The following is a 27,937-nucleotide window of genomic DNA, read 5'->3' as shown; positions in this document are numbered from 1 at the left end:
ATGAGATACCACCTCACACCTGTCAGAATGGCTAACGTTAACTCAGGCAACAACAGATGTTGGCGAGGATGTGGAGAAAGAGGATCTCTTTTGTACTGCTGGTGGGAATGCAGGCTGGTGCAGCCACTCTGGAAAACAGTAGGGAGGTTCCTCAAAAAATTGAAAACAAAACTACCCTACGACCCAGCAATTGCACTACTAGGTATTTATCCATGGGATACAGGTATGCTATTTTGAAGGGGCACATGCACCCCAATGTTTATAGCACAAACCCTTTTGACCTGGTAATTCCACTGAGAGAAATTACTCTATAAATATACTGAAACAAATATAAAGAGATATATCCATAAGAAACATTCTATGTGGTATTGGTTATAACAGCAAAACATACAAACAAAGCTTAAAGCAATCTAAATGTCTATCACTAGGACAGTGGCTATTTAAATTATGACATAACCATACAATGGAATGTTTTATAGCTATTAAAAAGAATGAGGTAGCTCTGCTTGTATTCATGGAAAAGATCTCCAAGACCTATTATATTATAGCTTTCTATCAGTACAGAAGAGCATCACGGTATGTTCCCATATGTATCTTGACAAGGATATGGGTATATATGTAAAGTCTTATAAATGTACACACATACATACCTTCAGCATATGTATGTACACAAAATTTTCTGGAGGACACATAAAAGCTGTTGATGGTTGTTCCTTCTGCAGAGTTCTTTCTTGAGGAAACTCAGTTTTCATTATCTACTGTACTAAGCAATTAGAATATTTTATCATGAGCATTTGCTTTCTTTGTAATGATATCAGTTCTTGAAAGAACTAGTTAATAGCAGCTCACATTCTAAAATATCAATTGTATAAGTAAGGATATGGAAGCACACACTTTAAAAGTCTCTATCTTCTCAGAATCTTTGAAAAGCTAATCTCAAAATAGGTTTTGCATTGTAGAACACCAAGAAAATAAACATGGTAGCTGTACTGTATCTTTCTTCCTTTGGCCTAGTGCTAGATTCCAGTAATGTATGAAGTATGGAGACACAGCCCATCAGCTTCATTTTGTAACACCTCAGACCTCTTCACCTGGCTCACAGTATCATAAAGTGGATTGTTCTTCTCTGTGTAGCTGGCATAGGGCTGCATTTCATCCTAAGAAAGAACTCAAAGTCAAAATCAATTCAAAAAAGCCAGAATCATTTCCTAACTGCTCCCCACAGCTTTAGTTTCTACCAATAGTGCTTGTATTTGTATCTCTGGGCTTACATGGACATAAGAGAAAGACTTTTTTCTATTATTTTATCAAAAACTGTGTTGATTATGTAGGTCTCAGTGTCAGATGAAAAAGATTGCGTGAAAGTAGGAACGGAGAGAAATTGAAGTAATACAAGAGATATTTCAAAGGCGAAGGTCAAAGACTTGGTAAGCTACTAGTTGTGAAATCTGGAGCAGGATAGGATTTAAGACCAGGTAAGAGGAAAATGATGATGGTATTGAGAAAGGGAAGTCAAGGATTAGAGATGGTTTCATGGGGGAGGAAAGAACGATTCAGTTTTTCTAGAATTACAGGCTAAATGAGGAAAACATTCTGTGTTTTATAAGATATAGTTCTTGAAATGAAAAAATGGTTTAGGGTGCATATAAATAGTAACATGGTAGATAATTAACGAAATAAGTATGCCTGACTATGAGCATCATAAACCTAGAATTTTTACTTTCCAATTAAAATACTAACGATGCAGATTACAAACTATGTGGCTATATTTTCAGACCATGTGATGTACAAGTTTGAAAATATTCTTTTAATATTATCTTACCTCCTCAGCAACTGAATTAGCTTCTCTTTTTTTTAATTTGCATTTTCTATAAAAAAATAATAAGCTGGAGTCAATGAAGGAAACATCATTATTTAGATTGAAAATGGGAAAACAAAAAAGTATACTATGGACAAGTGTGATTCATTTTTTGATAGAATTCAAAATAAATCAGAACTAAACTACCAGAATTAAGAATGCTGCTTTTAGGGGCGCCTGGGTGGCGCAGTGGGTTAAGCGTCCGACTTCAGCCAGGTCACGATCTCGCGGTCCGTGAGTTCGAGCCCCGCGTCAGGCTCTGGGCTGATGGCTCGGAGCCTGGAGCCTGTTTCCGATTCTGTGTCTCCCTCTCTCTCTGCCCCTCCCCCGTTCATGCTCTCTCTCTGTCCCAAAAATAAATAAAAAACGTTGAAAAAAAATTAAAAAAAAAAAAAGAATGCTGCTTTTAGTTAATACATGTAGACAAGATAATTCTGGATGCTGGGATGAGGATGAAATTATGCAGCAGAGCTTGATATACTGGAATAAATGTGATACCTCCATTTTATTACATATATTATTATAATCCTTTACTGATGTAAGAATTTAGCATATGCTATCTCTCCCAAGATCCTGTCCTAAAGGGCCTAATTCACTGTGCTTGCATGCCTAAGTGACCAAGCAAAATCCCCCCTGTCATTTAGAGTAGTCCAAATCTAACGTATTTAGGATGTGCTTCTTGATTATGGGAGGTTGGTGTTAGCATATTAATCTCACCTATCAGTTCCCAATTTCTGACCCCTTCTAGCCCAATAAAGCCGAGGAAGAAAAAACATCAGTCAATACCTGCAGACACCGATTTTCCAAAGGCAAATAGATCCCAAAATGACCAAGATAATCAAAACAGGCAAGATGATATATACAGTTTTGACGTATACTGCTGACTGGACTCCTGTAAAAATAGACACAAAAAATATATGGTTTATCTGTGGTGCATCCAGACAAGGGAATATTATTTAGCACTACCAAGAAATGAGCTGCCAAGACATGAAAAGACACAGAAGAAATTAAATGCATCTTACTAAGTGAAAGAAGCCAGTCTGAGAATGCTACGTTCTGTATGATTCCAAGTACATGACATTCTGGAAAAGGCAAAACTATGGAGACAGTGAAAAGATCAGGGGTTGTTAGAGGTTAGGGTGGAGAGAAGGAGGAATAGGTGAAGCCTGGAGGACTTTTAGGACAATGAAACTACTCTGTGTGAAACTACAATGGGGGGATCCCTGCCATCTGCACAGTTACCAAAACTCACAGAATGTACACCTAGAGTGACCCTTAATTAAACTATATACTTTGAGTGATAATGTTGTATTACCATTGGCTCATTGACTATCCCAGGTGTACCTGGGTGGCGTAAGTGATGGAGGCAGGGGAGGAGGGTGTGAATGTAGTGGGGCAGAGGTTATATGGGAACTCTGTGATTTCCATTCAATTTTGCTATGAACCTAATACTGCACTAAAAACTAAAGTTTATTGAAAATAAATATATATATACATAAAAGTATAATATATATGTGTATATATATATATACATAAAAGTATAATATATATGTGTATATATATATATACATAAAAGTATAATATATATGTGTATATATATATATATACACATATATATGTACATATATAATGTTTCAAAGATGTCTCATAGTTCATGAAATTCACTTCTGTGATTTTATTGTAAACATTTCTGAGCCATTAAGAGTCCAAATAATGGTTATAATGAAGTTGATTTATCTGTTCTGATCCTAAGGTTTCTGGCAAGACATCATCCTAAGTCAGGATTTTGTGGCTTTAAGGATTCATGACTGATGAATTCATACAGGACAGATATGGAAAGTAGATTTCTTGGTAATAGTAATAGCAGAGTGTTTCTCGTCTCCACACTTCAGAAATAAATGGGGAGTTGTAATGGCGGTAGTTGGAAAAATAACCTAATTCTGAGGTCACTGTTCTTCCAGGGCCTTGAAACTGACTGAAGGCATGGAGGCAAATTTCCATCATGTATTAAACGCTGTCAGCCATACAAAACTCAGTCTGACAACAGAAGAAGTCACCAAAGGAATTGCCAGCTCTGAGAGGCAGTGATTTTAAGACCTGGTTCCTGCTGTTCCCTGAATGGGTCCCCCAGCAGAGGGAGGTGAGAGGAGACTAAGCATCCTGCCATATGAGTGACTGGATCCTTCTTAAAAAGCATAAATATTCATTTAAAAATACACTTTATTCTTCTCCTAAAACCATAAGTATTATTTTAATAGTACATTCACTACTCAAGGCAAGTTACTACTTGCACAGAACAGAAATAATTACATTTAATAATTTAAATTATTAAATTATTTTTATTATAATTATTAAAAAGTAAACATCATTTAAAATATGGCTTCTTACAACAAACTTCTGCATTAGTCTTCTGGACATAATTCTGAATAGTGGAGAAGAAGGACATAAAAGAGGGGCTGGAGAAATTATCCTTGAGTGAAATTGACCATACACTCCTTTTTCATTCTTCCATAGCTTCTCTGAAGGAATGAAATCATCATACAAAAGCTGGGATTACTAACCTGAATTCCTCTCAATGGAAAGACTCATGTTGCCAGTCAGATGGGACACAGAGCAGGACACATTAGACACCCGGTGGTCCTCCCAGCAGCACGAACTCTGGACGGTCACTGTGTCATTGCCCAGTGGCTCTTCCACAGTGTGACAATCTCCCCCTGGGGTCCAGGAGATCTGCGCCGCTGGCTTCCCTGCAGCTGCCCTACACACGATAGTTCCATTCTCAAGTTGAAACAGGGTCACCTCGGGGGGCACTGCAGAGATGCGGGGGAAAATGCGTCAGTCTTAACACACGGATATGGAATAGAGAGAGACAACTGTTTCAGTCCAAATCTGGTTATCTGACATCCCACAATATACGATGCTCCTTACCTAACACTGTCAGGTGATATCCATGATAGAAATGCCCATGAGTTGTGACCACTTCACACCTGTAATATCCATCATGAGTGATGGCCACTGGATCGATCTGAAGGGCGGGATTCCGATCAGGTCTGGGGTCCCAGGATATTGTCTCGTCACTACAGTTTATGGTCCTGGTCTCATTTGTATCTCTCCTGTAGGCTCTGGTGCAGGAAGGCTTGTCTCTGAGGATTATTTCCCATCTTATTGTTACCAGCACAGCTTTCTGGGTGATCGGAGGGCAAGAGAGCACAGCCTTTGTATCCACGGGTTTAGACAGGGAAGTGTTAGCTGAACACACGCACAAAGCGAATGATGAAAGAAAAGGTTGAAAAAGAAATCCATGTTAAATTTTCTACAACATATTCCATAAAGTATACTAGAACATGATTTTGCTACGCACAAAATGTATATAACATATTAAAAGTATTCCAAAGATAAACCCATTTTCCCCTATATTGTGTGTTTTTAGATAATCTATATTTATTATATGTGTTAGAAATATTTTAAGGCCTGGGCCCCCTGGTGGCTCAGTCAGCTGAGTGACTCTATTTCAGATCAGGTCAAGAGCTCACAGTTTGTGAGTTTGCACCCCACATCAGGCTCTGCACTCACAGCACAGAGCCTGTTTGGGATTCTCTCTCCCTCTCTCTCTGCCCCTTCCCTGGTCTCTCTCTCTCCAAATAAATAAACGTAAAAAAAATTAAAGAAATTTTTAAGGGCTTAAATTTGATTCAGAAGTTTTGATATGTATGAAACAAACAAAAGACACAATATAAAATTAATGGACAAAATCATTATATCTAATATTTCGGCCATAGAGACTATTAGATTTATCTAATAACTCAAGCTTCTTGGGATAAAAAGTGGAAAAGTTGACCCAAGAGAAAAATTTTCTCTCCTACGTTTCAGTGCGAGACAATAAATCACTTAATATCAGAATGAAATGCCTATCCCCAAAGGTGGGAATTCAGACAAACATAAATATAAGAAGCATGTGGTACTTTCATTATAAATAGCATGGTATTCCGGTTGACCAAGCTGCACAGTTTTTGAGTTGTTTTTATTTGGAGAATCACACAGTCATAAAATCAACAACATCTCCCATCCTTCCTTCCCTTTGAATCACATGTATCCTGCCAAACAGTTCGCCTGAGAATTTAGCTCACAGATTGTGTCTGAGTTTCTACCTAATTACGAGGAATAAATGGAGAAGTTCACTCCTTCCGTCCATCTTTTGAAGTAAAAATTAAGCCCTGCAACCTACAAGTATTCTGCAACATATAAGCTCTGGCTCTCCCACAAACTGACATAATGTGTCCATGGCTGGGAGGGGTTTGCTGAGAGCAGATGGGGGCATCTCTTGGGACGCACCAGTGACGCAGGTGAGTGGCAGGGAGCTCATCACTCTCACATGAGCAAAACCAGCTGTGAGAGGGCAAAGCTGCTATCCAGACGCCGCTTGAGAGTGCTAAACCCTGCAGTTGAAATCTCTCCTCTCCTCTTCTGGTGTCACTTGCTTCTTGCGTGACGGACTCATGCCCTTGCATTTTGCAAACAAATCACAATCCCATAACTATGTGAAGCAAGGGGGAGGATTTGAAAGCAGGTCTAAGAGAGCAGTTAAATCCATGATTTAAGTGGCAACCTGCATGCACAGGGAAAATGCACCTTCGCCAAGGTTATAAATAAGCACGAAGGTGGCTGCTTGGAGAGCAGCTAGAGGTGGGTGTGAGTGAACATTCAGGTGCTCAAGGGCAGGATGCTGAAGATGAAACCAGAAAGGGAAAAGGCTGAAGAACACGTGTGAATTTTCTTTTGTGTTCTCAGGGGTTTGCACTTCTGCTTGTGAACAGTCTAAGGTTTTAATATTTTGCCCGCTATTGAGCCTCACGATCAGACTCTATTCTTTTAAAGGAAATTACTAGATAATCAAATAATCATATGTGTTTTAACAGGGGCGCTGTCTCCAGAGAAGTAGCTCCCAGGGTGAGGATCCCAAGCACCATGGACAATCTCTGTTCTTTCACCTTCCTCTGCTCTAGGACCCTCCAGCAATCCCCCTTCACCTGTGATGGGACTTCTGTGATTGCTGTTAGTCACCCTTTCTTAATTCTTCTCTTTCTCTATTCACACCTGTTGCGATAATTTGCCAGTGACCAGTCACTCCCCCAAACTCAGTGGGGTTGCCACCTGTCTAACAAATATGATCTCACAGCCCTGTGATTAGCTACCGTCATTTCACCTCTTGCATCACAGGGGGATAGCGGGTGGATTCTCCTATTGGCTCCAGAACCAGCAGTCAACTTCCAGCTTCTCTGCATCCTGTGTCTATGACTCTCCCCCAGGCTCCTCCAGCCCTTCTGCACACAGACCAATCCCTATGAGATTTGGGGCTGTTGCTTTGTGTCCTCACTGCCAGATCTTAGATTACAACCCCATCACCACACACCTGGATTCCTGTAGAAGTCTCCTGACGTCTGTGTCTGTCTCAAATCTCTCCCCTCTTCGGTTCACACCTGACCTTGCAGCAGGTCCAGGATTCTGGGACACGGGTGTGATCCCCTCCATCTAACACCCCTCAGAGACCTCTCCCTGCCCGAAGACAGCACTTACATGTCCTTGTGTTGCCTTTGAAAGCCCTCTTTTGCAGATGGACTCACCTTTGCCATCTTATCACCCCTCAGCCGCCCACACACTTCGCAAAGAAAACACCAAGCACCACTGCATATCTGGGTCTTTCCTCTCACATCGTTCCTGCAGACTGGGGTGGCCTACAGACCACTCTTTGTCCACGAAAACGCTCCTCTTCCCCTAAGAGCCATTTCACATTCTGCACCTGCCGTGAAGCCTTCTCAGAGCCTTGCTGCTTCGCCTTCTCCTCTACACTCCCAGCACACTTGATGTGAGTGCTCATCTCCTCTGTCAAATGCCATCTGTGCTGACATCTGGGCTCCCCCGCAAAATGAGCCCCTTAGGGCGCTCTGGTGCTCTAGCTACTCTTGTTTGTCCCCGTGTTCCCCACATGACCTAGCACAGTGCCTGACAGGGAGAGCTCCATAATCCTCAGATGGAATGTGCACTGCGTGCGGGGAGGAGGCCCGGGGTCATTCAGGGTCCCTCACACCTCAGCACTCAGACCATCATACTCTTCAACCCGGCTCAGGACAGCCCCTTGACCAGTCCATCAACCGTGTTTCTAAGGAAGTTCAACACTTTTTCCCTTTAGTTCTGGCCTCTAGAAAAAAATTAAAAATCATATTACCTTCCACAGGGAGTATGAAACTTCTCTGTTGTCTGTCCATAAGTGAACTGTTCGTTGAAGCTAGAAAAGGTTGAGAGAAAAGTACATGAAAGCAATTTTAGAGACTTAAATGGAGTGCAAGGCACTGTTTATCCACATCATACATACAACATGACAGAAAATTTGTAAACTGTAACCTAATTCCACAAAAAGCTTTACAAAGAAGAAATTAGAAGTTATCCCATCATTATGTGTAAAAAATAAACCAAATCTCCACTGACAACTCCAAGTTCTCCCTCAAGTGAAGTAAATTTCCCATTTTATTTTTACCATAAATGGTAACTCTTTCCTTCTTTCCCTCTTGCCTTCCTTCCTTCCCATCATTCCTTCTTTCCTTCCTTCTCATCCTTTCCTTCTTTCCTTCCTTTTTCCTTGACTTAAGTGAAGTGTTGAGGGCAACTAATAGGACTGATAAGAATAAGAAAACTGCAATGAGCGCCCCCCCCCCCCATATCCCTAGCTAAGGGAACTGTCTGGTGATTAAGGCCACCATGACAGACAAAGGTTAGTTCAGTATATGAGGGATTTCTCTCATGGGCGTTTTGGTCTCTACAGCCCTGAGAACTGCTCCTATTTTAAAGATACAGACTGTTGTCTATGGAAAGTTCAAAGAATTTAGTCATGATTGATACCTTTAAAGGGTTTTCTTGTATCCTTTGGATTTTACTTCATATGCCCTGTAGACATTGTTACTTTTAGTGGTAAAGTACATAATGTTCATGCTACAAACTGTTATCTTTTTACCATTTCACCAGCTTCTCATTTTAGCCATCTTGTATGGGAATATTAGCAAGTTAGTTCTTAGCAGATGTAACTAAATCCATGTCTGGATCGTATGGGATTCTGTTAGAAGAGCCTGGTCTTGCATTAAGTGATGTTTTCATAACTGATTTGAGAGAAGTTTTCAAGCATTGTGTTGAATGATCTCCCAGTAGGCTGGAGTGTGAAAGAGACCTCTGCTGGGGCGCCTGGGTGGCTCAGTCAGTTGAGCATCTGACTCTCCATTTCAGCTCAGGTCATGATCTCACGGTTCATGAGTTTGAGCCCCACAGCTGGCTCTGCACTGACAGTGTGGAGGCTGCTTGGTATTCTCTTTCTCCCTCTCTCTCTGTCCCTCCTTGCATCTCTCTCTCTGCCTCTTTCTCTCAAAATAAATAAAAAACTTAAAGTAAATTAAAAGAAAACAAGAAAGAAAGAGACCTTCTGGTTAATAAAGGTATTCCAGTGAGTGGAGGTACATGGAGAAATCTGCCTCTAGAATCAGATACCAAATTCTCCTACAACTGAGCAAAATATGCCTCCTTCCAAAGAATGCCCTGAGAAGAAATACCAGTCAATTACCCCTGAACTTCTCATACCAAAGATAAAACCCACATGTTCTAAGGTACTCTTAAGTGTGCAAAATAATTATTTTCAGAAGAGGGAAAAAAATACTTGTTTTCACAAATATTCCTGATTATTTTTATGATGTTGGAAATACTTTTTAAGTTTCATTAATTGTTGATATAGAATCCTTTAGTTTTATTATTTCGACTGGCAGCTAGTTGCCATAGAAGGCTGATTTCATATCAAGTATCACATCTTCACTGAAAATAGAAACCATTCTTACGCAGTCTTCCTTGAAGCTCTGTGTACATCAAAGTAGCAAAATAAATGTGTCAAACTTCTGATCAATGAATAGTCCTGTGATTTCTTTCTTTAATTTCTTTATCTGAAACCAAATTTTTCCTGGGAGTTCAGAAAGGTTATAGTTTTCGGGCACCCGGGTGGCTCAATTGGTTAAGTGTCCAACTTCGGCTCAGGTCATGATCTCACAGTTCATGCGTTTGAGCCCCACATCAGGCTCTATGCTGACAGCTCAGAGCCTGGAACTTGCTTCAGATGATGCGTCTGCCTCTTTCTCTGCCCCTCCCCCTCCTCATGCTCTGTCTCTCTATGTCTCAAAAATAAATATACATTAAAAAAAGATTATAAATTCACATTGTTAATGTCAGAAGTCCAACTTAACTCTTTCACAATGTGGTGTGTGTGTGTGTGTGTGTGTGTGTGTGTGTGTGTGTGGAGAGATATAGAAATGTGAATTGTGTTTTTTTAAATATATCTATAGTACAAAAGTAACTTAATTACTCATTATGTTAGTCCCTTCAGGCTGCCTTAACATATAATAACCAATGTGGTCACATAATACAATAGAAATGTTCCCCCTTATATTTAAGGAAGCCAGAAGTCTGATTCAAGGGGTCAGCAGAGCTGTGTTTCTTCCAACAGCTCTAGGGAAGCATCCTTTCTTGCTTCTTCCAGCTTTCGGGGGCTGCTAGCAATCCTTGGTGTTTGTTGGCTTGTAGATGTATCATTTCAATCTCTGCCTCCTTCTTCACACTGCCTTCTTCCTATGTCTTTTCTCTTCCCTTCTGAGGACTCTTGTCATGGCTTTAGGGCCCAACTCTCATCCAGGGTGATCTCATCTCAAGAGCTTTAGCTTAATAACATCTTCAAAGACCCTTTTTCCAAATATGGCCACACTCATAGGTGCTAACTGGATATTTCTTTGGGGGAAGAAGGATGCCATTCAACCTACCATTTTGGGGAGGGAGCACTATCTATGCATTGTCCCCAACCCTTAGATTTATAGTTTATAGAATTATTTTACTTATACTTTTTTAAATATATTTTACTCTGTAGTTGACCTGAAACTGAAATTTTCTAGATAATGAGTAATTGAATGAAATTAGAAAGTATATTTATAAGTCCAGGAATGCATTTCCAGGAAAGGCTGGCATTATTTTTCAATGAAGTAAGATATATAACAAAAATAAAATTTTAAAGTAAAAATTAAAAAACTAACTGTAATGGCAACTTTGGGAGACAGTAGACCTGGGTGAGGAACACAGAAAATAAATTACTAATATCTGCTAAGACCTAATTTTTTAAATCCATGTTTGAAACATAATAACTTATGTTTTAAAAATTAAATGAAAAAATTTTTGATATGCCATTGGTCCGTTTAGGGATCACATTCTTGACTAATAAAGCATATTCTGTATTAAAGAAGCACAGAAATAATTTTAGAATGAAAAATTTAGGAGCACTCTTAAATAATAAAATAAATATTTTATTTAGATAGTTTTAGACAATACAGTCCATAAATATGTACAAGAATTCAAGATCCTAAAACATTAAAATTATGCCAGCATCAAGCTCATGTCTAGTAGAATTGTCATTAAAAGATGACCATTACCTGCACTGTCATTGTCCTTGCTCATTTTTGGCCTTAATCCGTTGCTTGGTGTAACCAGAGTTCTCGTTTCTGCATTTACACATTCCAAAAAGACAGATGGGGTAATCAGAGGAATACACATTAGTATTTCTGACTCCTAATTAAAATCACACTTTTTTTCACGTTCTTCAGGCCATGTTTGGATTGCAGTTACCAATAAAAACATAAATTATGACAGGCAAACAAGTCTCAGAACAATTTGCCCCAGGATGAATTTTTGACCTGAACTTCCTACCTGTTTGGCATACCCCTACTTTAGATCCAGAGTGTCTGCACCCTCCTGTCTTTACATTCAAGTCAAAGTATTTCTTTTTTTTTTTTTTAATTTTGTTTAATGTTTATTTTACTTTCTGAGAGAGACAGAGAGAGAACAGGGGAGGGGCAGAGAGAGAGGGAGACACAAAATCCGAAGCAGGCTCCAGGCTCCGAGCTGTCAGCACAGAGCCTGATGTGGGGCTCGAACTCATGAACCATGAGATCATGATCTGAGCCGAAGTCAGTCACTTAACTGACTGAACCACCCAGGCACCCCTCAAGTCAAAGTATTTCTTCATTCTGGCTTATGTGCATTTAGTCTACCTCCAATTGTGAAGAAAAGGGGTGGGGGAGGGTACTATGTATTACAGACTGTTTAGGCACGATTGAGTAGTTCAAGAAAGTTTAGTAGTGAAATATTCATTGGGTTCTAGTATGGATCAAAAAAGGATTTTTCTAAGCATTGTTGAAATTACATCATAAAGACAACTGACTGTTAAGTTCAAATTTTGCAAGGCAAGCTCTAAGTGGGAATTGCCAATAAACATTTTTTTGAGTGGCAACTCCTGGCAAATTATTCACCAGGCATAGAGACATCATAGTAAACAGTGCCCTCTACTCTCCAAGAGCTTAAGATCCAGATGAGGAAGCAGCGATGTACATAATTATAAGGTAAAGTTTTTAGAGTGGTGACAGAAGTATACATAACATCCAGGAGTTAAAAAGAAGAAATGTTTAAGAGAGCAAGGGTAGGAGATTAGGTAAGACTCCCTACAACAGATGATATTTGAACTGCATCTCAGTAGATGAAGAGTTATGCAGGAAGATAAAAGGAAATCTTTTTGCACACAGAAAGAAAGTCATTTAGAAGAAGATATGAAGCCACATGGGATTTTCAAGGAATTACAAATAGTTCAGAATTGCCATGAAGTGAGAAAAAAACAGATGTATAATTAGAGTTGAGGTGAGATAGGGGCAGGTTCTCACTGTGGAAGGCACAAAATGCCTAGAAAGTGTTCACAAGGAAATGATACACTTCTAGTACATCTATAGTAAATGTACCTGATCGGCAAAGAGACACATTTTAGAGTAAAATTTAATGCACAGTGTTTTTCTGGAGAAATTTTGAATCCACTGCTCCCATTAACAACCATTTTCTTCAATAAAACATTGTTTTAAAAATAACAATTTTTGAACACTTACACTAGGAAGAAACTTGGGATAACTAGCAGATGTTATTTATTACAGCCTCTCCATGCTGACAGGTATTTTTAACCTCATTTTACAGATAAAGAAATGCAGACTCAACAGTAATGAAGCAGTTTGGCCAAGGCCACCCACCCAGCTTGTCAGCTGCTCTGATTGCCCAATTATTCTTATGCAACTAGGTCCTACCTCAGTGTATAGAAAGCAAAGGCTGGATCCTAAGAAATGCACTAGGATAAATACACTACCCAAATCAATCCAAATTAAGAGAGTTGAAGAAGCAAGCCCAAATCATGTTGTGGGGGAAACACTGAGAGACAAAGATCTGAAAGAGCACATCAAACGACAAGTCCATGGAATTAAGATTATAATGGCATACGAACACAACCATTATGAATTCTGGATCTGAATGGAAATCGTTAAACTAAGCAGGAGGGTCGAAATTCATGGGCCATCACTCCCTCAGTAGACTGTAAGCTCCAGGAAGGTAGAGAGTTTCATCTATGTTTTTCTTTCCACATGCTTAGATGAGTGCTTTGCACCGCTACCTGGCATGTAGCTAGCTCAAGCTGCATTAAAAAGATAAAAGTCAACACAACTTTATAGCAAACTGTAACAAGATATGGACAGTTAGTTTGCAAAAAAAGAAGTACAAAAGTCTCTTAGTCATATAGAAAGATACTAAACATTATTCATAGCAAAAGAAATGCAAATTAAAACTATATAGAAATACCATTTCTCGCCTATTATGCTGCCAAAGTCTAAAAATTTGACAATACTTTGGAGCTATAGTGAGATAGGCATGTCGATAGGCTCATGGGAATGTAAAATGTTACAACTTCAACAGAGGAAAATTTGGAAAAATATAGCAAAATTACATATGAATTTTTCTTTTAACCCAGCAATACCAATTGTCAGGATCTATCCTAAAGATACACAGGCAAAAGTATGAAAAGAATATATGCACAAGACTCTTCATTACAACATTGTAATTGGAAGATTTTTAGAAGTAACTCAATGGCTATTCATTGGGGATTAGTGTTCTAAACTATGGTACATCCAGAAAACGAAGCATAATGAAACTTTTAAAAAGAATGAGGGGTAGCTAGGGGCTCGTGGATGGCTCAGTCAGTTAGGCATCTGACTCTTGATTTCAGCTCAGGTCATGATCTCATAGTTAATTGGGCTCCATGCTGATGCTCATGGAGCATCGGGCTCCATGCTGATCAATGTGGAGCCTGCTTGGGATTCTCTCTTTCCCTGTTTGTCCCTTCCCCACTCACACACCCTCTCTCTCTCTCTCTCAAAAATAAACAAATAAAGTTTTTCTTAAGTTTAAAAAAAAAAAGAACAAAAGAAAGCTCTATAAACTATTATGGCATGATCTCCAAGAAGTATTGTTAAGTAAGAAAAGCAGGATACATAAAATTGTATATATTACACTACCATTAATCCCATGGGAGGGATACATGTGTGTTCTTTCTTTCCTTGCTTATAATTTCAAAACTAAATGGATAAAATGGGAACAGGAATAGAAATAATATGTCTCTGAATATACCTGGTTTAATAGATTTGACTTTGGAATCAGATAGCCATTTTACATAATTAGAAAGTGTTACCAAATATTTGGGGCATCTGGGTGGCTCAGTCAGTTAAGCATCTGACTTTGGCTCAGGTCATGATCTCCCAGTTCATGGGTTTGAGCCCTGCGTTGGGCTTTGTGCTGACAGCTCAGAGGCTGGAGCCTACTTTAGATTCTGTGTCTCCCTCTCTCTCTGACCCTCTCCCATTCACGCTCTGTCTCTCTCTTTCTCTCTCTCTTTCAAAAATAAATCAACATTAAAAAAACTTTTTTAAAGAAAGCATAACCAAGCTATTTGTAAGCACTAAGATTATAAAGCAAAGTGAAACAAATATACCCAACTGCATTTGTTAGAATTGGTTGCATGACCACATAGAGAGCAGCTATTCCAACTGACTTTCAAAACACAGCAATTTGACTGTGTGCCTCTAATAGATTTTAACTTAAGGATAAATTGCAAAAAAAAAAAAATCTTTAATTATCTCCAATAATCATATTGTTGGTGATAGTAGAAACTACACTGGAAAATATCTGGCAGTTTTTTAAAAAGTCAAACACGTGGCCACCATATAACCTGACCATTTCAATCCTAGATATTTACTCAAAAGAAATGAAAATATATGTCCCCACAAAGACTTGTGCATGAATGTTCATAGCACCTTCAATCATAATAGCCAAACCTGGACACGACCTAAATACCAATCAACATGTATATGGAGAAATTGTCCATACACTGGAATAGTATTCAGTAACAAAAGGAACACACAACATTGATGATTCTGAAACTCATTCTGTTGAATGAAACAAGCAGACACAAAGAGAATACAGTATACACCACACGAAAGAATGCTACTAACGTAAAATGCTAACTCATCTGTGGTGCCAAACAACACATCAGTGGTTGCCTGCAGATGAAGACAAAGGCAAGGATGGACTGCAAACATACATGGAAGAATATCTGGGGAACAATGAAAATGTTCTGTATCTTGTTTGTGATGACTCACAAACTATAACTTTTGAATAGATGCACTTAATTGTACACAAATTGCCCCTCAGTTTAATTAAATACAGTATCAGAAACATGAGATTTTAACACATGTAACATTAGAAGATGCATCCACACAAACAAACACAAAACAAAATGCAGGTGGAAAAACCCTTGACACTGAAAACAATGTTTAAAAAAAAAAAAACAAAACTTTTCCATCTAAGTCAAAAGCATCAGTAGAAATAAGATTGTTTTGTGATTTTAGTACAAATGAAACCTCTTACTCACTTTGAGCACCAGAAGTTTCCTTTCCCAACTCGTCATTGTCATATGCCTGAGAAAGCATACACCATCCACCCACATAGCAGACATTGTATGGGCATGACTGTGCAAAGCCATACTCTAAAGGCTTCCTCCAGTGAGGGGGGGAAAAAGGCTCTCAGGGGGAAAAAGAAAAAAGCTCTCAGAAAGAGCACAGGTTTTTTTGTGTGTGAGGTTAAACAGTTTTTAACTATTCTAAAATCCTGTGGTTGGCTGTGTTCTCCTGACTAAAAAAGTGAGAGATAGGCATTGTTGATAAATCTCCACTCCCAATAAAAACTCCTGTGTGAGTAACTGTTAGTAACCTAAATAGAACGTGGACTGTGTGATACTCAAAAAGTTTCTACAGTTGCTAAGATTCGTGTATTATCTCTAAGGTGTGGAAATGGGAAACAAAAAAAGTTAAAGATTTCTTGCCTTTTCATTCATTTGGAGGTTTTTCAGGGAGAATGCAAACAAAGCAGTGAGGAGGCTAATACAATGAGTTTTAAGCTAAAAGAATGCTTTAATGAGGGCAAAACTGGAGCCTAAAATATTTGGCTATGCTCTAATAAGATACTCATATCTGTGCAAAAAAGAATCATGTGGTATAGTTTTATTTTTACATTTCTTTTGACATTTCTGTCTAGGACTTGGGGCCTCAAAGCCAGTACTAACTAATTAGAAGTCATTCTTATTGCTTATTATGGTCTTTGTAAATTTTATTGATATTAATATTTAATTAATTTACTACTTTAAAAAATATAACACAGAATACATTGAAATATATTTCAATACAATGAAATCTGTGGGAATATTCTGATATCTTACTCAAGGAAAACCAAATAATAGAGTTATTTCATTCTTCATTTGATGTTTCAAGCTTTCAAACTTCAAAACTCTGCAAGTTATTATAACAAATACAGTGCTGGACCATCGTGGGTCAAGCATTGGCTGCAAAACAGGAAGGACATGAGTTTTACTTCTTACTCTGCTTTCCTGAATCATTTTAGGTAATTGAATAAATGCATATGCTCTAGTTTTCCCCTCCACAAAACAGACTATCATTCTTAATTAATAAGTAAAGAATAACTGATGAAAGGGATTCAAAGCACATTGCAAACAGGTATTAAATCCTCAGGGTATTAAACGCTGAGTATACTTCACCAAAGATTCAAGGTTTCATTTAAAATAAATGCAACTTTGAAAAAATAAGATAAAAAGAGACTGGGAGGTAAACCATAAGAGACTCTTAAATACAGAGAACAAACTGAGGGTTGCTGGAGGGGTATTGGGTGGGGGGATGGGCTAAACGGGTGATGGGCATTAAGGAGGGCACCTGCTGGGAGAAGCACTGGGTGTTATATGTAAGTGATGAATCACTAAATTCTATTCCCGAAATCACTATATGTTAGCTAACTTGGATCAAAATAAAATTTAAAAAATTTTAAAAAGAGAAAAAATTAAACATTACAGGAGTTTTCAAGGGAAAAAATGATAAATAAATAAATACATAAATAAATAAATATTTTCATTACTGAGCCTGAAAAATAAGATAAACTAAAATAAATGCAACTTTGAGGCTGAGACCTTAATCATACAAAGACTCAGAAATTCAAATTACATTGCCAGAACAACCTTTATTTAGCTACACTAAGCACATAACTTTTTCTAATCAGCAGTACAGTAAAGTCAGTACAATACAGAAACCTTAACTTTCAATCTTCTGGCTCCAGAAAGCTTAAAATACCAACCTTAACATTTTAGTTAGTAAATGTTTGTGTTGTATTTTATAAAAATGCATATTGTGGAGGTAGGTTAGACCTAAAAGTATTATTTCCCAACAGTTACAAATGGATTCAATGAGAAGTTGTGGAATTAAATTGTGTCCTTTCTCAGAGGTCCTGAGAATGAATTGTCACCCAAATAGGCTAACTGTATTTCTGCTCTGATGAAGTGGTTTTCACATTGTGATCTAGGAACTAGGGAAAGTCCATGATATTCAACAAAAAAAAATCCATGAACTTCATAACTTTTGGAGAAGGGAGCCTAAATTATAATTTTATTTCCGATATATAATTAAAAAGCAGTATCATCCTGTAGGAATAATTGCAAGCATCACCAATTTTCCCCAAAATTCTGTTATTTATAAATAGCAAACAAGGAACGCTTGGAATAAAAGCTCATGTGAACCTTTTCTCTACTAATAGTACCTGAAGACAAATGTGTTAATGTTATGATAAATTTTGGAAATAAAGGAAATGTTTTCTTTTCTGCCTACTAAGATAAGGATCAGATTATGATCACAGTAGTTTTCGTTCAAATGGCACCTGAGTGAACCCCTATATTAGAGCTTTTGGACTGGTAGAGGGAAATTGGAAGCTACAATAATATTCCTTAATTATTTATTCAATTACAATGGTTAGGCACTTAATGAATCCCTATTTATCATGGAATTTCAATCTGCTGGGGACAATAGACATCAACCAAATAAATAATTATGTGAAATTGCAATAGCGATAAATGAAGTGTGAAAAATGTATCATGAGCAACTTATCCTAGTATTGAGGTGGTGGGCGGCGCCCAAGATGGTTCCCAGTGTTCTCTCTTCTTAGTGTTCATGTCTGTAAAACTTTCTCCTTGAAAACAACAAGAAAGTTCTTGACTGTGGATTAGACTCACTCATTCACTTAACAAATAGAATATAGCAAAGTGATAGATGTCACTGTTGAGAGTTACTTATAAAAAGACTGTGGTTTCTGTCCTTATGTGCTCTTTCTCTCTCTTTCTCTCTCTCTCTCCCCCCCCCCCACACATTCTTGGGTTTCTGTGAGAAAATAAATATTTGGGGATAATTTATAATGAAACAATAGGTAATTAATACAAGATCCAATAGACAAGAAGCCGATTGAAAGAGAGAAAGAGACAGAGACAGAGAGAGAAGAATACCCTAAATAAAAGTACTATTATGTGCAGACAACATGTGCCTGGATGGCCTATAGACAACTAGGATCTGAAGAAAGACCAGGATCAAAAAAAGGGAATCTCATCTTTTGCTATTATGCTATTTCATATCATGATTTCTGAACTTTTTTTCCTGGGACAAATGTATCTTCCTGTGGAAAGAGAACAGAAAAGAAAAACAGAAGTTTGCCATTTTAGCAATGTGAAATGTAACATGTTTTTAAAATGAAACTTTCTTCTTCATTTGTATTAAAGCTTAATATTTCAACGATCATGAATCCTTCCTTCTGAAAAAGAAAGAAACTGAAATGAAAAATAAGAGATTTCTTATTTTAAAGTCATATTTGTTATTTCTGCACTTGGAGTTTTTCCAAGGAAAAAAACTATTTTGAAAGCATTTGAAATTTTAGGATAGGGGCACCTGGGTGGCTCAGTCGGTTAAGCGGCGGACTTCAGCTCAAGTCATGATCTCGCGGTCCGTGAGTTCGAGCCCCGCGTTGGGCTCTGTGCTGACAGCTCAGAGCCTGGAGCCTGTTTCAGATTCTGTGTCTCCCTCTCTCTCTGACCCTCCCCTGTTCATGCTCTGTCTCTCTCTGTCTCAAAAATAAATAAATGTTAAAAAAAAAAAAGAAATTTTAGGATAAAAATTATTTATGTTAATGTGCTATAACTACAAACTTAAACATGAGTAAATCTCAAACATAATATTCAGCAAATGAAAGCAGCTATAAAATAATATACACAGTATGATATCATCTATGACAATACAAAAAAAAGCAAAATAGATGTCATTGTTTGGGGCCAGATATATATATATATGGCAAAATATAAAGAAAGTCAGGGGAATGATCATTCCAAAAAATATGGCTACCCTTACAGCAAAGGTTGAGGGGTATAATTGGGAAAGAACGGGCAATAGTCTATCTCTTAACTTACGTTAACATTCACTGTACAACTGTTCTTTGAAATGCACGTATGTAATGCACTCTGCAATATATACATTAATATAAAAGAAAATTAAAATAGTAAGTTCAAAAAACACAAAAAGTATAATTAGTACTTACATTTTTTTTGACATAACAATGTGAGCAATTGATCCTTGTATCATAGCATCAAGGATGCTGTGTTCTTATGCTTTAATTTATGAAAGTGATTTACATTTTCAAAGGTATTAATGTGGTAGCAGACAACACCTAATTAGGTGTTCAATAAACAAAATAATGCGTGGAAACCCAAAGTTCTAACAAAGACAAATTCAGAAAAGCACCAAAATTAGAGTAAGAAAATCAACTAATATTTTGGTTCTTCCATTTATTACCTCTGCAGTCTTGCACAGATTATTCCCTGAACCTCAGTGCTTCATCTATACATATAAGAATGTAGTATCTGATAACAGTAGTCATTCAATTCATAAAGGGAAGGATAATTATTTATATCATTGATAAATGGTATTAGGAAAACTAGCTTTTCATTTAGAAAAAAAACAGATTCCTATCTCACTTCTCACACAAATATAAATAGAACCAAAGATTTAAATAATAGATAATAGATAGAAGATAGATACATAGATAGATAGATAGATAGATAGATAAATAGACTAGAAGAAAACACAGATAATATATTTTTTTTATCTTAAATGGGACATGGAGTGAGTAACATCTCGGTTTGCCAGGGAATGAGGGGTTTCCTGGGACAAAGGACATTCAGTGCTAAAACCAGGAAAGTTCCAGGCAGACTGGGACAGTTGTCGCTGTAAGTAAAGAAACCTTTTTTAACCTTGGTACAAAATAGAAACTATAAAAGAAAATATTGAGAAAGATGACTATAGAAATAATTTAAAACTTCTATATGGCAAAAAAGAAAAACAATGTGTAAGCTAACATTAACAAACACCTATGGAATATTGTGAACATTGATGTTAAAAAAGGCTAATATCCTCAAAAAAATATACAGAAAACACATAAACCAATAAAAAAAGAGATGGACATCCCAAATGAAAAATGGGCAAAAGATATGAACAGGACAACAAAAGATAAAGTTAAGTCATATGTTGAAAATTGGCTTAGCTGGTAACTATAATTATGCTCTTCAGATACAATAGAGAGAGAGAAATACAACACCCAGATGGTTTACAAAAAGGAAGAGTGAGAAAAGTTTAAGTAACAAGCTCTAAAACATAAGAATTCAATAATGAATTCAATGGATAAATAAAATTTAGAAAGAAAAAAGAATTGTGGTAAATAATAAATTTGACCCTAGTTTCCACAATGATATCATCACAAAGCCTGTATCAGTGGGTTAGGACACCATGCTAATAAATCGCATATTGTTGGGGTAATTTTTTTTTCCAGCAGTTACCATCACATAGCCTTAAACCAGTTAATAGAAACAGATTTGGTCCCTGCCCCAGGGCAGATGTTGTACAAATGTGTATTAGTGATCACAAGGGACAATGTGCTGAGTGGATAGTGAATATCCGTGCATATTGATATACAGAGATATATTTACTAGGATATTAATTCCAGCATAGTTCTTAATTCCAAAAAAAAACTGAAAACAACAAGAAAGTTGTTGATCTGTAAGGCCTAATTAAATAAGTTTCAAAAATAGTATCTATGAAAGATACTTGAAAACTGCAAAATTATAATTAAGATACCATCTATTGAATATAAAATTCAGACCCAGGTTTAAGTGCTTTATATACAAAATTTAACTTAATCCTCACAACAACCCTAGACACTAGGTCAGGGGTGTTGGGTAAAATCTCCCAATTTTAAAGTATTGGCAACTAATTCAGATTTTTAAAAATGTTACATGAGCCAACTGAACGTGCCTGCAAGCCAGGTCTCGGCCCATGGGCTGCCAAATTGCAGTCTCTGAGGTGGAAATTAGAGAAGAGGCCTAAGCCAGAGTGGGAAACATTCATAATGAGGAAGCTGTTGGAGGAAGCAAAGGTAGCAAAAACAATGAAGAGAAAAGAAATGCAATGCCTTACACCAGGGAGGAGATTTCAAGAAAGGAATCATCAAAATCAAATCATTCAGGAAACGTCTTAAAGTAAGGACTAGGAGTGTGATTTTCTAACAAGAAGGTGGTCAGAGACCTTTAGGAGCTGTAAGAGAGTAGTGTTAGTACAGAGGGATGAACGCAAGTTTGAAAGGAGCCAAGCAAAAGAAACTCTCAACAAAGGTAGACTTATTCTTTCAAGAATTTCAGCCTTGCAAGTATGGGAGAATGACAAGTGGCTTTCTCTTTTCGTGTCAAACCTGAGAGAGAGCGCGGGATGATATTCGGAACTGAGAACCAAGAAGCTATCTGATAGAGAAGAGCATAGCATATTTGAAGATAGAAAGAGGGAGAGCTAGAACTTACAAGGCAGACAGTAAAGCAGGATCCTAGAAGTACCGGCAGGACATGAGGCCAAAGAAGGGTCGGGGGGGTGGGGGGCAGTGCTTTTGAAAAGACTGACACTTAGTCTCTAAGACAGAAGCAGAAAGGGCAAAAGAAGTTACAGACACGAGAGACATTTTGAGGAAGCTCATGTTGACAAACGTTTTCGGAGAGTAACTACTTAGCGTCAGGTAGCTGTGCAGAGCTCTGGCAATGCAAAGGGTAAGGTCTCCACTCTCAGAAGGGTCATCATTTGGGGAAGTTAAAGAAGTCCACATTGGATGATAGGTAAGTCAGAAGTGAGCAGCCATCTGCTGAATATGAGAGACAACGGGAAGAGTTTGGGTGAAAATTACCTAAGACAGTGTTTAAATCCAGGCTCCCAGCAGAACTACTTGCAAAGATTTGTGAAAGCCAAGATCTCAGACTCTGTACCCTAATAATTCCAATTAAGTAGGTCTGAGATGGCATCACAGCATCTTTAATAATTTAGGCTATACAGGTGATTCTGTCAACCAGTTCATGTACTGGTTCAGGATAATCCTTGGGGAACATCTAGGAGGGAGCCAATGAACGATAGATTGAGTGATTTTTTTGGAGAAGAAAAATCACTAGGTTTCATTATGTTGACCTGGGCATTTTTTCCAAAAAATTATCAATACCATAAAATGGATTCTATAGCCAGATATTCTCATACAATAGTTAAACCTTTGGGAAAGGGTAGTATTTCAGGGCAAACTAACAAAATGGCAAGGAAAAAGAAAATAAATCATTAAACAACTAACTGCTCACATGTGCACACACCCAGTTTGGAGAAGTGCCTTTACTGAATCACTGAATATTCTCAAATGATACCCTTTGAACACACACAGGTTTCCCCCATGTTGATTGAAAGAAAAAAAAATGATGCTGCTTTCTCCTTCTAGCTATGATCCTTTCTCCTTTTGTTACTGCCAAGTGTCTAGAATTGAGTGGTCTGTGACCACAGGCTCAATTTCCTCCACACCCACTCTCTCCTCAATACCAGCAACCTTGTGGTTCCTACACCTTTCTATTCAGAACACAATTTTGAAGGTCACCAGCTACCTTACAGTCAGACTTGTGGCCTTTCTTCAGTGCTCATGCTCCTGGGTTATTTGGAAGATGTTGACACTATTAACCACTTTCCTTTCCTTGTAAAACCCTCTTCTTAGCCTGTACCACTACTACTGTGTTTTGCCTGTCTGCGTCTCCCTCTCTGTCTTCTCTGCAAGCCTGTCTTTCTCTTTAGCTACGTTAATGCGGGCATTGCCCGAAGTCTCATCAGCCCATCTTTCTCTCTGCACCTTTTCTTATCATCCCCAGAGCCCCAACTAGGCCTCTAGACAGTTGACTTCTCCTTGTTTTAGCTCTGCAGTCATAGTTCAGCTCCCTCTGCCCTTCCTACAAGCTATTTGACTTGCCTAGAATGCTCATCCCTCAACTCTTCCCGCCTAGCTCTTTTCTGCTCATCTTCATCTTACACATCACCTTCCAAAAGGAAGTCCTCCCTGCCCCTCACAGACCAGACTAGACTTACCAATTCTATCTTCTCTTTCTTCTTATGCACCTATGCATTATTTAATCTTGGGCACTGATTTATTTCATGCCTACATTTCCTAGGAGACTCTAAGCTTTGTGAGAGCATGATTTTTCTATCTTGTTCAGGTATCCCCAGCATTAAGCACAGTGTCTGACACATGTCAGACACACCCTTACTTATTAACTGACAGAAAAACTGACCCACATTTTAGCCTTGACTTATTTTTCCTGAACAAGAATCTCAACCCTTTAGATGCTATCTCTCCCCCACGCAAATGCCTCCTGTCATTTCAAGTGCATCACATCTAAAAATCATAGATTTTCCCCCACACACTTGCCACATCTCTTTTACCCTATATTTTTGGTACTACAGATGAGTTTCAAGCATAGTTCATTTACAAAAAAGTTGGGTGATATCTTTAGTAATTCCTTGACCGATGCTGGACTTGATTTGCCCCTGTATAAAATGTAAGAATTTAATTTGAAGGTTTCTAAAGTCCTTCCCGTCTAAAAACACTTCTCAAAAGCTGTCATACATCTCCTTCATTTCACAAATGAGGAAATTATTGTCTAAAGAGAGTAAGCAATTTCTTAAATATGACATAGCTGGTGGATAAAATTATACCTTATGATGAACCTTTAAACCCAACACAGAGAGATATGTAAGAATTTAGAAATTTGGGGAAAGGAGATTGAGATCTTATTGAGAAAATGAAAAGCACCAAAATATTCAATTCATTAATCAAATTTGGAAGCAAAGAGCATTTAATAATATAATATATCTGGGACGCCTGATGGCTCAGTCATTTAAGCCTCTGACTTCGGCTGAGGTCACGATCTCAGGGTTTGTGAGTTCGAACCCTGCGTCGAGCTCTGTGCTGACAGCTTAGAGCCTGGAGCCTGCTTCACAAAACAACAGATGGTCCTCAATGCTTACTGCACAGTATCCAAGTTCCTCTGCTGAGCTATCAAGTACCACTGGAATTCAGTCTTATTTCCCACTATCATGTAGCACACAATCTCTGTTCCATCAAGGTAGAGTTCTTTCTGTCCCTGAAGCACCTTGCCTTTGTTCATGCCACACATCTCTTCCTCCCAATGTGTATATCTGCCTTCCCCCATCTATCCAAGCCTATCATTCAAGACCTCCATTAAAACTTTAACATCTCCAACCTACTGTAATTTCTCCCATCTTTGGGTTTTTACTAGATTCATAGTTAATTTCAAGACTGACGGATTTAAAATGTTCTCCAATTATTTCATCTCAGCTTCATCTCCCTAGTTTATATTGCGAATAACTTTTAGGCATTCTTTACAAGCTTGCACACACACCCTCCATAAATAATTCAGTGTCCTTAATAAAGACTTTTTATTACTTTTTTAATTAAGCATGGAGGGTTAGGGGAAAACATTATGTAAATTCACAACTATCACAAGATAGAAAAGGAATAGAGGACTGAAATTTATGAAGACAAACCCCTTCTTTTTTTGCAATTACTTTTAATCTTTTTTTCTTTCATCTGCAAGCCATTGAATCTACCAACAGCCCTGTTTTGATTTTTATTTCCTTTTCTTATTACTGCCTGCCCCCTCGTGGAAGATAATGATAAATGATCAAAATTAGCCCGACGAAGAGAAAAAGGTGGAGAGGGAGTCCTTTTTAGTAACCATGTCCTTAATAACAGTGACTTATAAAAGGTAGAATCACATTGATTAGAATAGCAAAATATAATTTTAAAGCAAGAAAAAAATGTAGAATACAGATGAGGGAAGAAGACCAGAAGACCAGTTGGAAAGCCTTGCTGTACAGTGGATGATTTAGATTGTATTCGTTCCCTGCCCTCAGGAGCTTTCTTAATAAACTTTGTCTACCAACAACCACGTTGCTTGAATTTATAAACAAATAAGTCAACAGAAAAATAAATAGATTTTTTAAATGCCATGTTTTACATTGAGTCTGCTCTTACGCACCTTTGTGAATTTATCTTGCACAATAAAGTGAGTTATGTTTGCCAAAATACCGTTCAGCAGTATTAATAACAATACAGTATTAGTAATAAAGACATAAAGTCATGCGCCGAGTAGTTTGCTTCTCATTATACTAAATTATTTCACGGTGAATTTATCATGCACATTTCTGCATCTAATATAATTTGGTCTTTGGTATCTTGATTCCAAATATTTGGATAACTTTATAATTATACGAGCACAGCTTTCAGAGATTTGATTTATGCAGTAAATCTTCTAGTTGTATTCGGAAATAGTTTTAAAATTCACACCTTTAAACCATTAGAATTCAAAATGATCAATTACATTTTCATCCTGTTTTTTTTTTCTTTTACCCAAGAGCCATAACGCAATTTGACATGAGTGATAAATAGCTCCTTGCCTAGCTGCCTTCCTTGCCAAGTTGGGTACTGCATGGTTTCCCTAAGAGCTTTCTACTATTAGATCTCAACTAGTGAAAGATTTAGAACACCAGATGTGTTTTTAAGTGAGTAGTCTATTAAGCTTATAACTAAGTCGAGGCATAACTGTTTTCAGTGGTGTTATAAATAGTGGTACTTTTTAGTGAAAAGCATAATGCTTCTTCAAATGTCTAGCGACGGTTCCAGACCTGACCGGGTGTGACTCTGCCACAAACTAATAGTGTTGGATAAATCAATTCACCTTTATAAAATGGAAAAGTGTCTTCCATGCCTACTTCACTGGTTTGCTTTACAGATCAAAGGACAAAAAGTATGTGAAAATGTTGCCTAGAAAAGTAGAGGAATAATCGCTTCTCGGCCTTTTAGCTAAGATCAAATGTAGAAAAGTACAGGAATACTATATGGTTATTTTTCTTGTGTTCGTCACTAAGTTATCATGTGGAAAACAGACTTTTTTTCTTTTGCTGGAACGTAGGCAATACTTCAGTCTTTTCTTTTTTCGATTATAAAATTATAAAATTTAAAGCCAACTACACTGCTCCCTTGCAGCTGCTCCCATTTACTAAAAGTGAAACCTGAAAACTCCCTCCCACATCAACTCCTACCAACCCTCTGTAATGAAACCCGGACACCCCCACAATTGCCCCCAAGTGTTTTACAAACTCCTACAGGAACCTAGATGTTGAAGAGTGTGTCCTTTCATCCAGAAAGTGTCTTTTACAGCCTACACATCTTAAAGATAAATACAGACACCCAACCCAGATGCACCACTAAACTGTGTTATATTTTTAAAAGGCACCTGGCCATAGACGGTTAGCAAAAGCAATAAACTTTCCTAATTTATACTGTTAACAACATTGACCCAAGTGGGGGTGGGATTATTATTCAATTTTTTTTTTTTTTTGAGAGAGAGAGAGAGAAGAGGGTCAAAAGAACCTAGATGACCTGGGTTGCTACTAGAATACATTTCATCTATTCTCCCTCGTTCAGAAAAGGGGGGGAGGGAGCATGGGGAAATAAGGAAGTGGACAGTGAGGCAAATTATAGAGATACTTAAAAGGCAATAGGATACGAAGTAAAATAAGTAAGACAAAGAGCAAAGTAAGGACAACAAAGTGAAATCCACAAGTAACACCCTCTCCCATCTCTTGTCATTGCAGTATCTTGCATTGCTCCACAAGAAAGGCAAAGAAAACTCAGCAAAAGCTGAGCCAGGTTTCTCACCAGTCGTTCTCCTCTCGCTCTTCAAACAGAATTCAGACTTACCAGCCACTAAGGAGACAGTCAAAATCAGTAGAAGCCATAGGCCAAAAGTCCCCAAAGTGCAGGGCATTTCTGATGTCTTGCTTTCTGCCCTTTACTTGGTACTTTGCCTCCACACAGGTATAAGAGGAACTGCAGACATGGCGAGGCTCTCTCTGGTCAGCTGCTCTGTGCTGGATCGTCTTAGCCCATCTGCAGCAGGACACTCCTTTTCTTCTGGCCTCTTGCTTCAACTCTGTGTCTGAGACTGGTTGGCAACTTGGAATGAAAGAAACTCTTCTCTGGAACTTGACACAGCAATAGATTTCCTGTATGAAGCACTGAAGCAGAGACGGAGGAAGCAGATTGATTGACTCTGTCAGCTCATTGGTCCCTCTCTTACTTCTGCTCTACACAGATCAACTTTACAGTAAGGCACTGCATGCGCCCAAGATAAACAGATTTGTCTAAGCCTGGATTGCAAAGCAACTCAGGATTATTTATCTGTTCTGACCCATCCCTTTAAATTTCCTAGTCACAGTAACTTTCTCCAAATGAAGAGGGGTACGGCCTCAGTAATAAAGTTTGGAATAAAACACCCTCCCTTGAATATTCTTGGGTGAA

At 37.9% G+C, this 27,937-nt stretch overlaps 1 protein-coding gene across 3 annotated transcripts; it reads right to left on the bottom strand.

Moving 5' to 3' along the window:
* Positions 1 to 88: 88 nt before the first annotated feature.
* On the bottom strand, positions 89 to 27,688 carry CD200R1 (CD200 receptor 1). 3 transcript variants are annotated; one of them, XR_006965739.1, is made up of 9 exons: positions 27,338 to 27,688; positions 11,359 to 11,427; positions 8,082 to 8,141; positions 4,787 to 5,107; positions 4,420 to 4,668; positions 2,645 to 2,750; positions 1,823 to 1,868; positions 651 to 1,157; positions 89 to 128 (listed from the first exon to the last, which is right to left on the bottom strand). XR_006965739.1 is itself a non-coding variant. In XM_047099954.1 (8 exons), the coding sequence occupies exons 1-8, from the start codon at positions 27,402 to 27,404 to the stop codon at positions 1,017 to 1,019; spliced, it is 1,059 nt and encodes a 352-aa protein (XP_046955910.1). In that variant the 5' UTR covers positions 27,405 to 27,688; the 3' UTR covers positions 627 to 1,016. The 3 variants fall into 3 exon arrangements, 1 of the variants encoding a protein (XP_046955910.1); XR_006965740.1 differs by lacking the exon at positions 11,359 to 11,427; XM_047099954.1 differs by lacking the exon at positions 89 to 128 and having other exon boundaries at positions 627 to 1,157.
* Between the last annotated feature and the right edge of the window lie 249 nt (positions 27,689 to 27,937).

Source organism: Lynx rufus, unplaced genomic scaffold, assembly GCF_022079265.1.
Source record: "Lynx rufus isolate CCGP_SWC_20201006 ecotype Redwood Valley unplaced genomic scaffold, mLynRuf1.p SCAF_5, whole genome shotgun sequence".
Lineage (NCBI taxonomy): Eukaryota > Metazoa > Chordata > Mammalia > Carnivora > Felidae > Lynx > Lynx rufus.
This window is presented reverse-complemented; position numbering and strand designations above follow the sequence as displayed.

Bases quoted from the DNA above. Each gene is read 5' to 3' on its own strand.
- CD200R1 (XM_047099954.1), bottom strand. From the start codon at position 27,404: ATGCCCTGCACTTTGGGGACTTTTGGCCTATGGCTTCTACTGATTTTG. The intron at 5,108-8,081 runs GTAATATGATTT...GCGTGTGTTCAG, and splicing joins TTTCATACTCCCTGTGGAAG to CTAACACTTCCCTGTCTAAA. The intron at 1,869-2,644 runs GTATTGACTGAT...ATTTTTTTATAG, and splicing joins TGGAAAATCGGTGTCTGCAG to AAAATGCAAATTAAAAAAAA.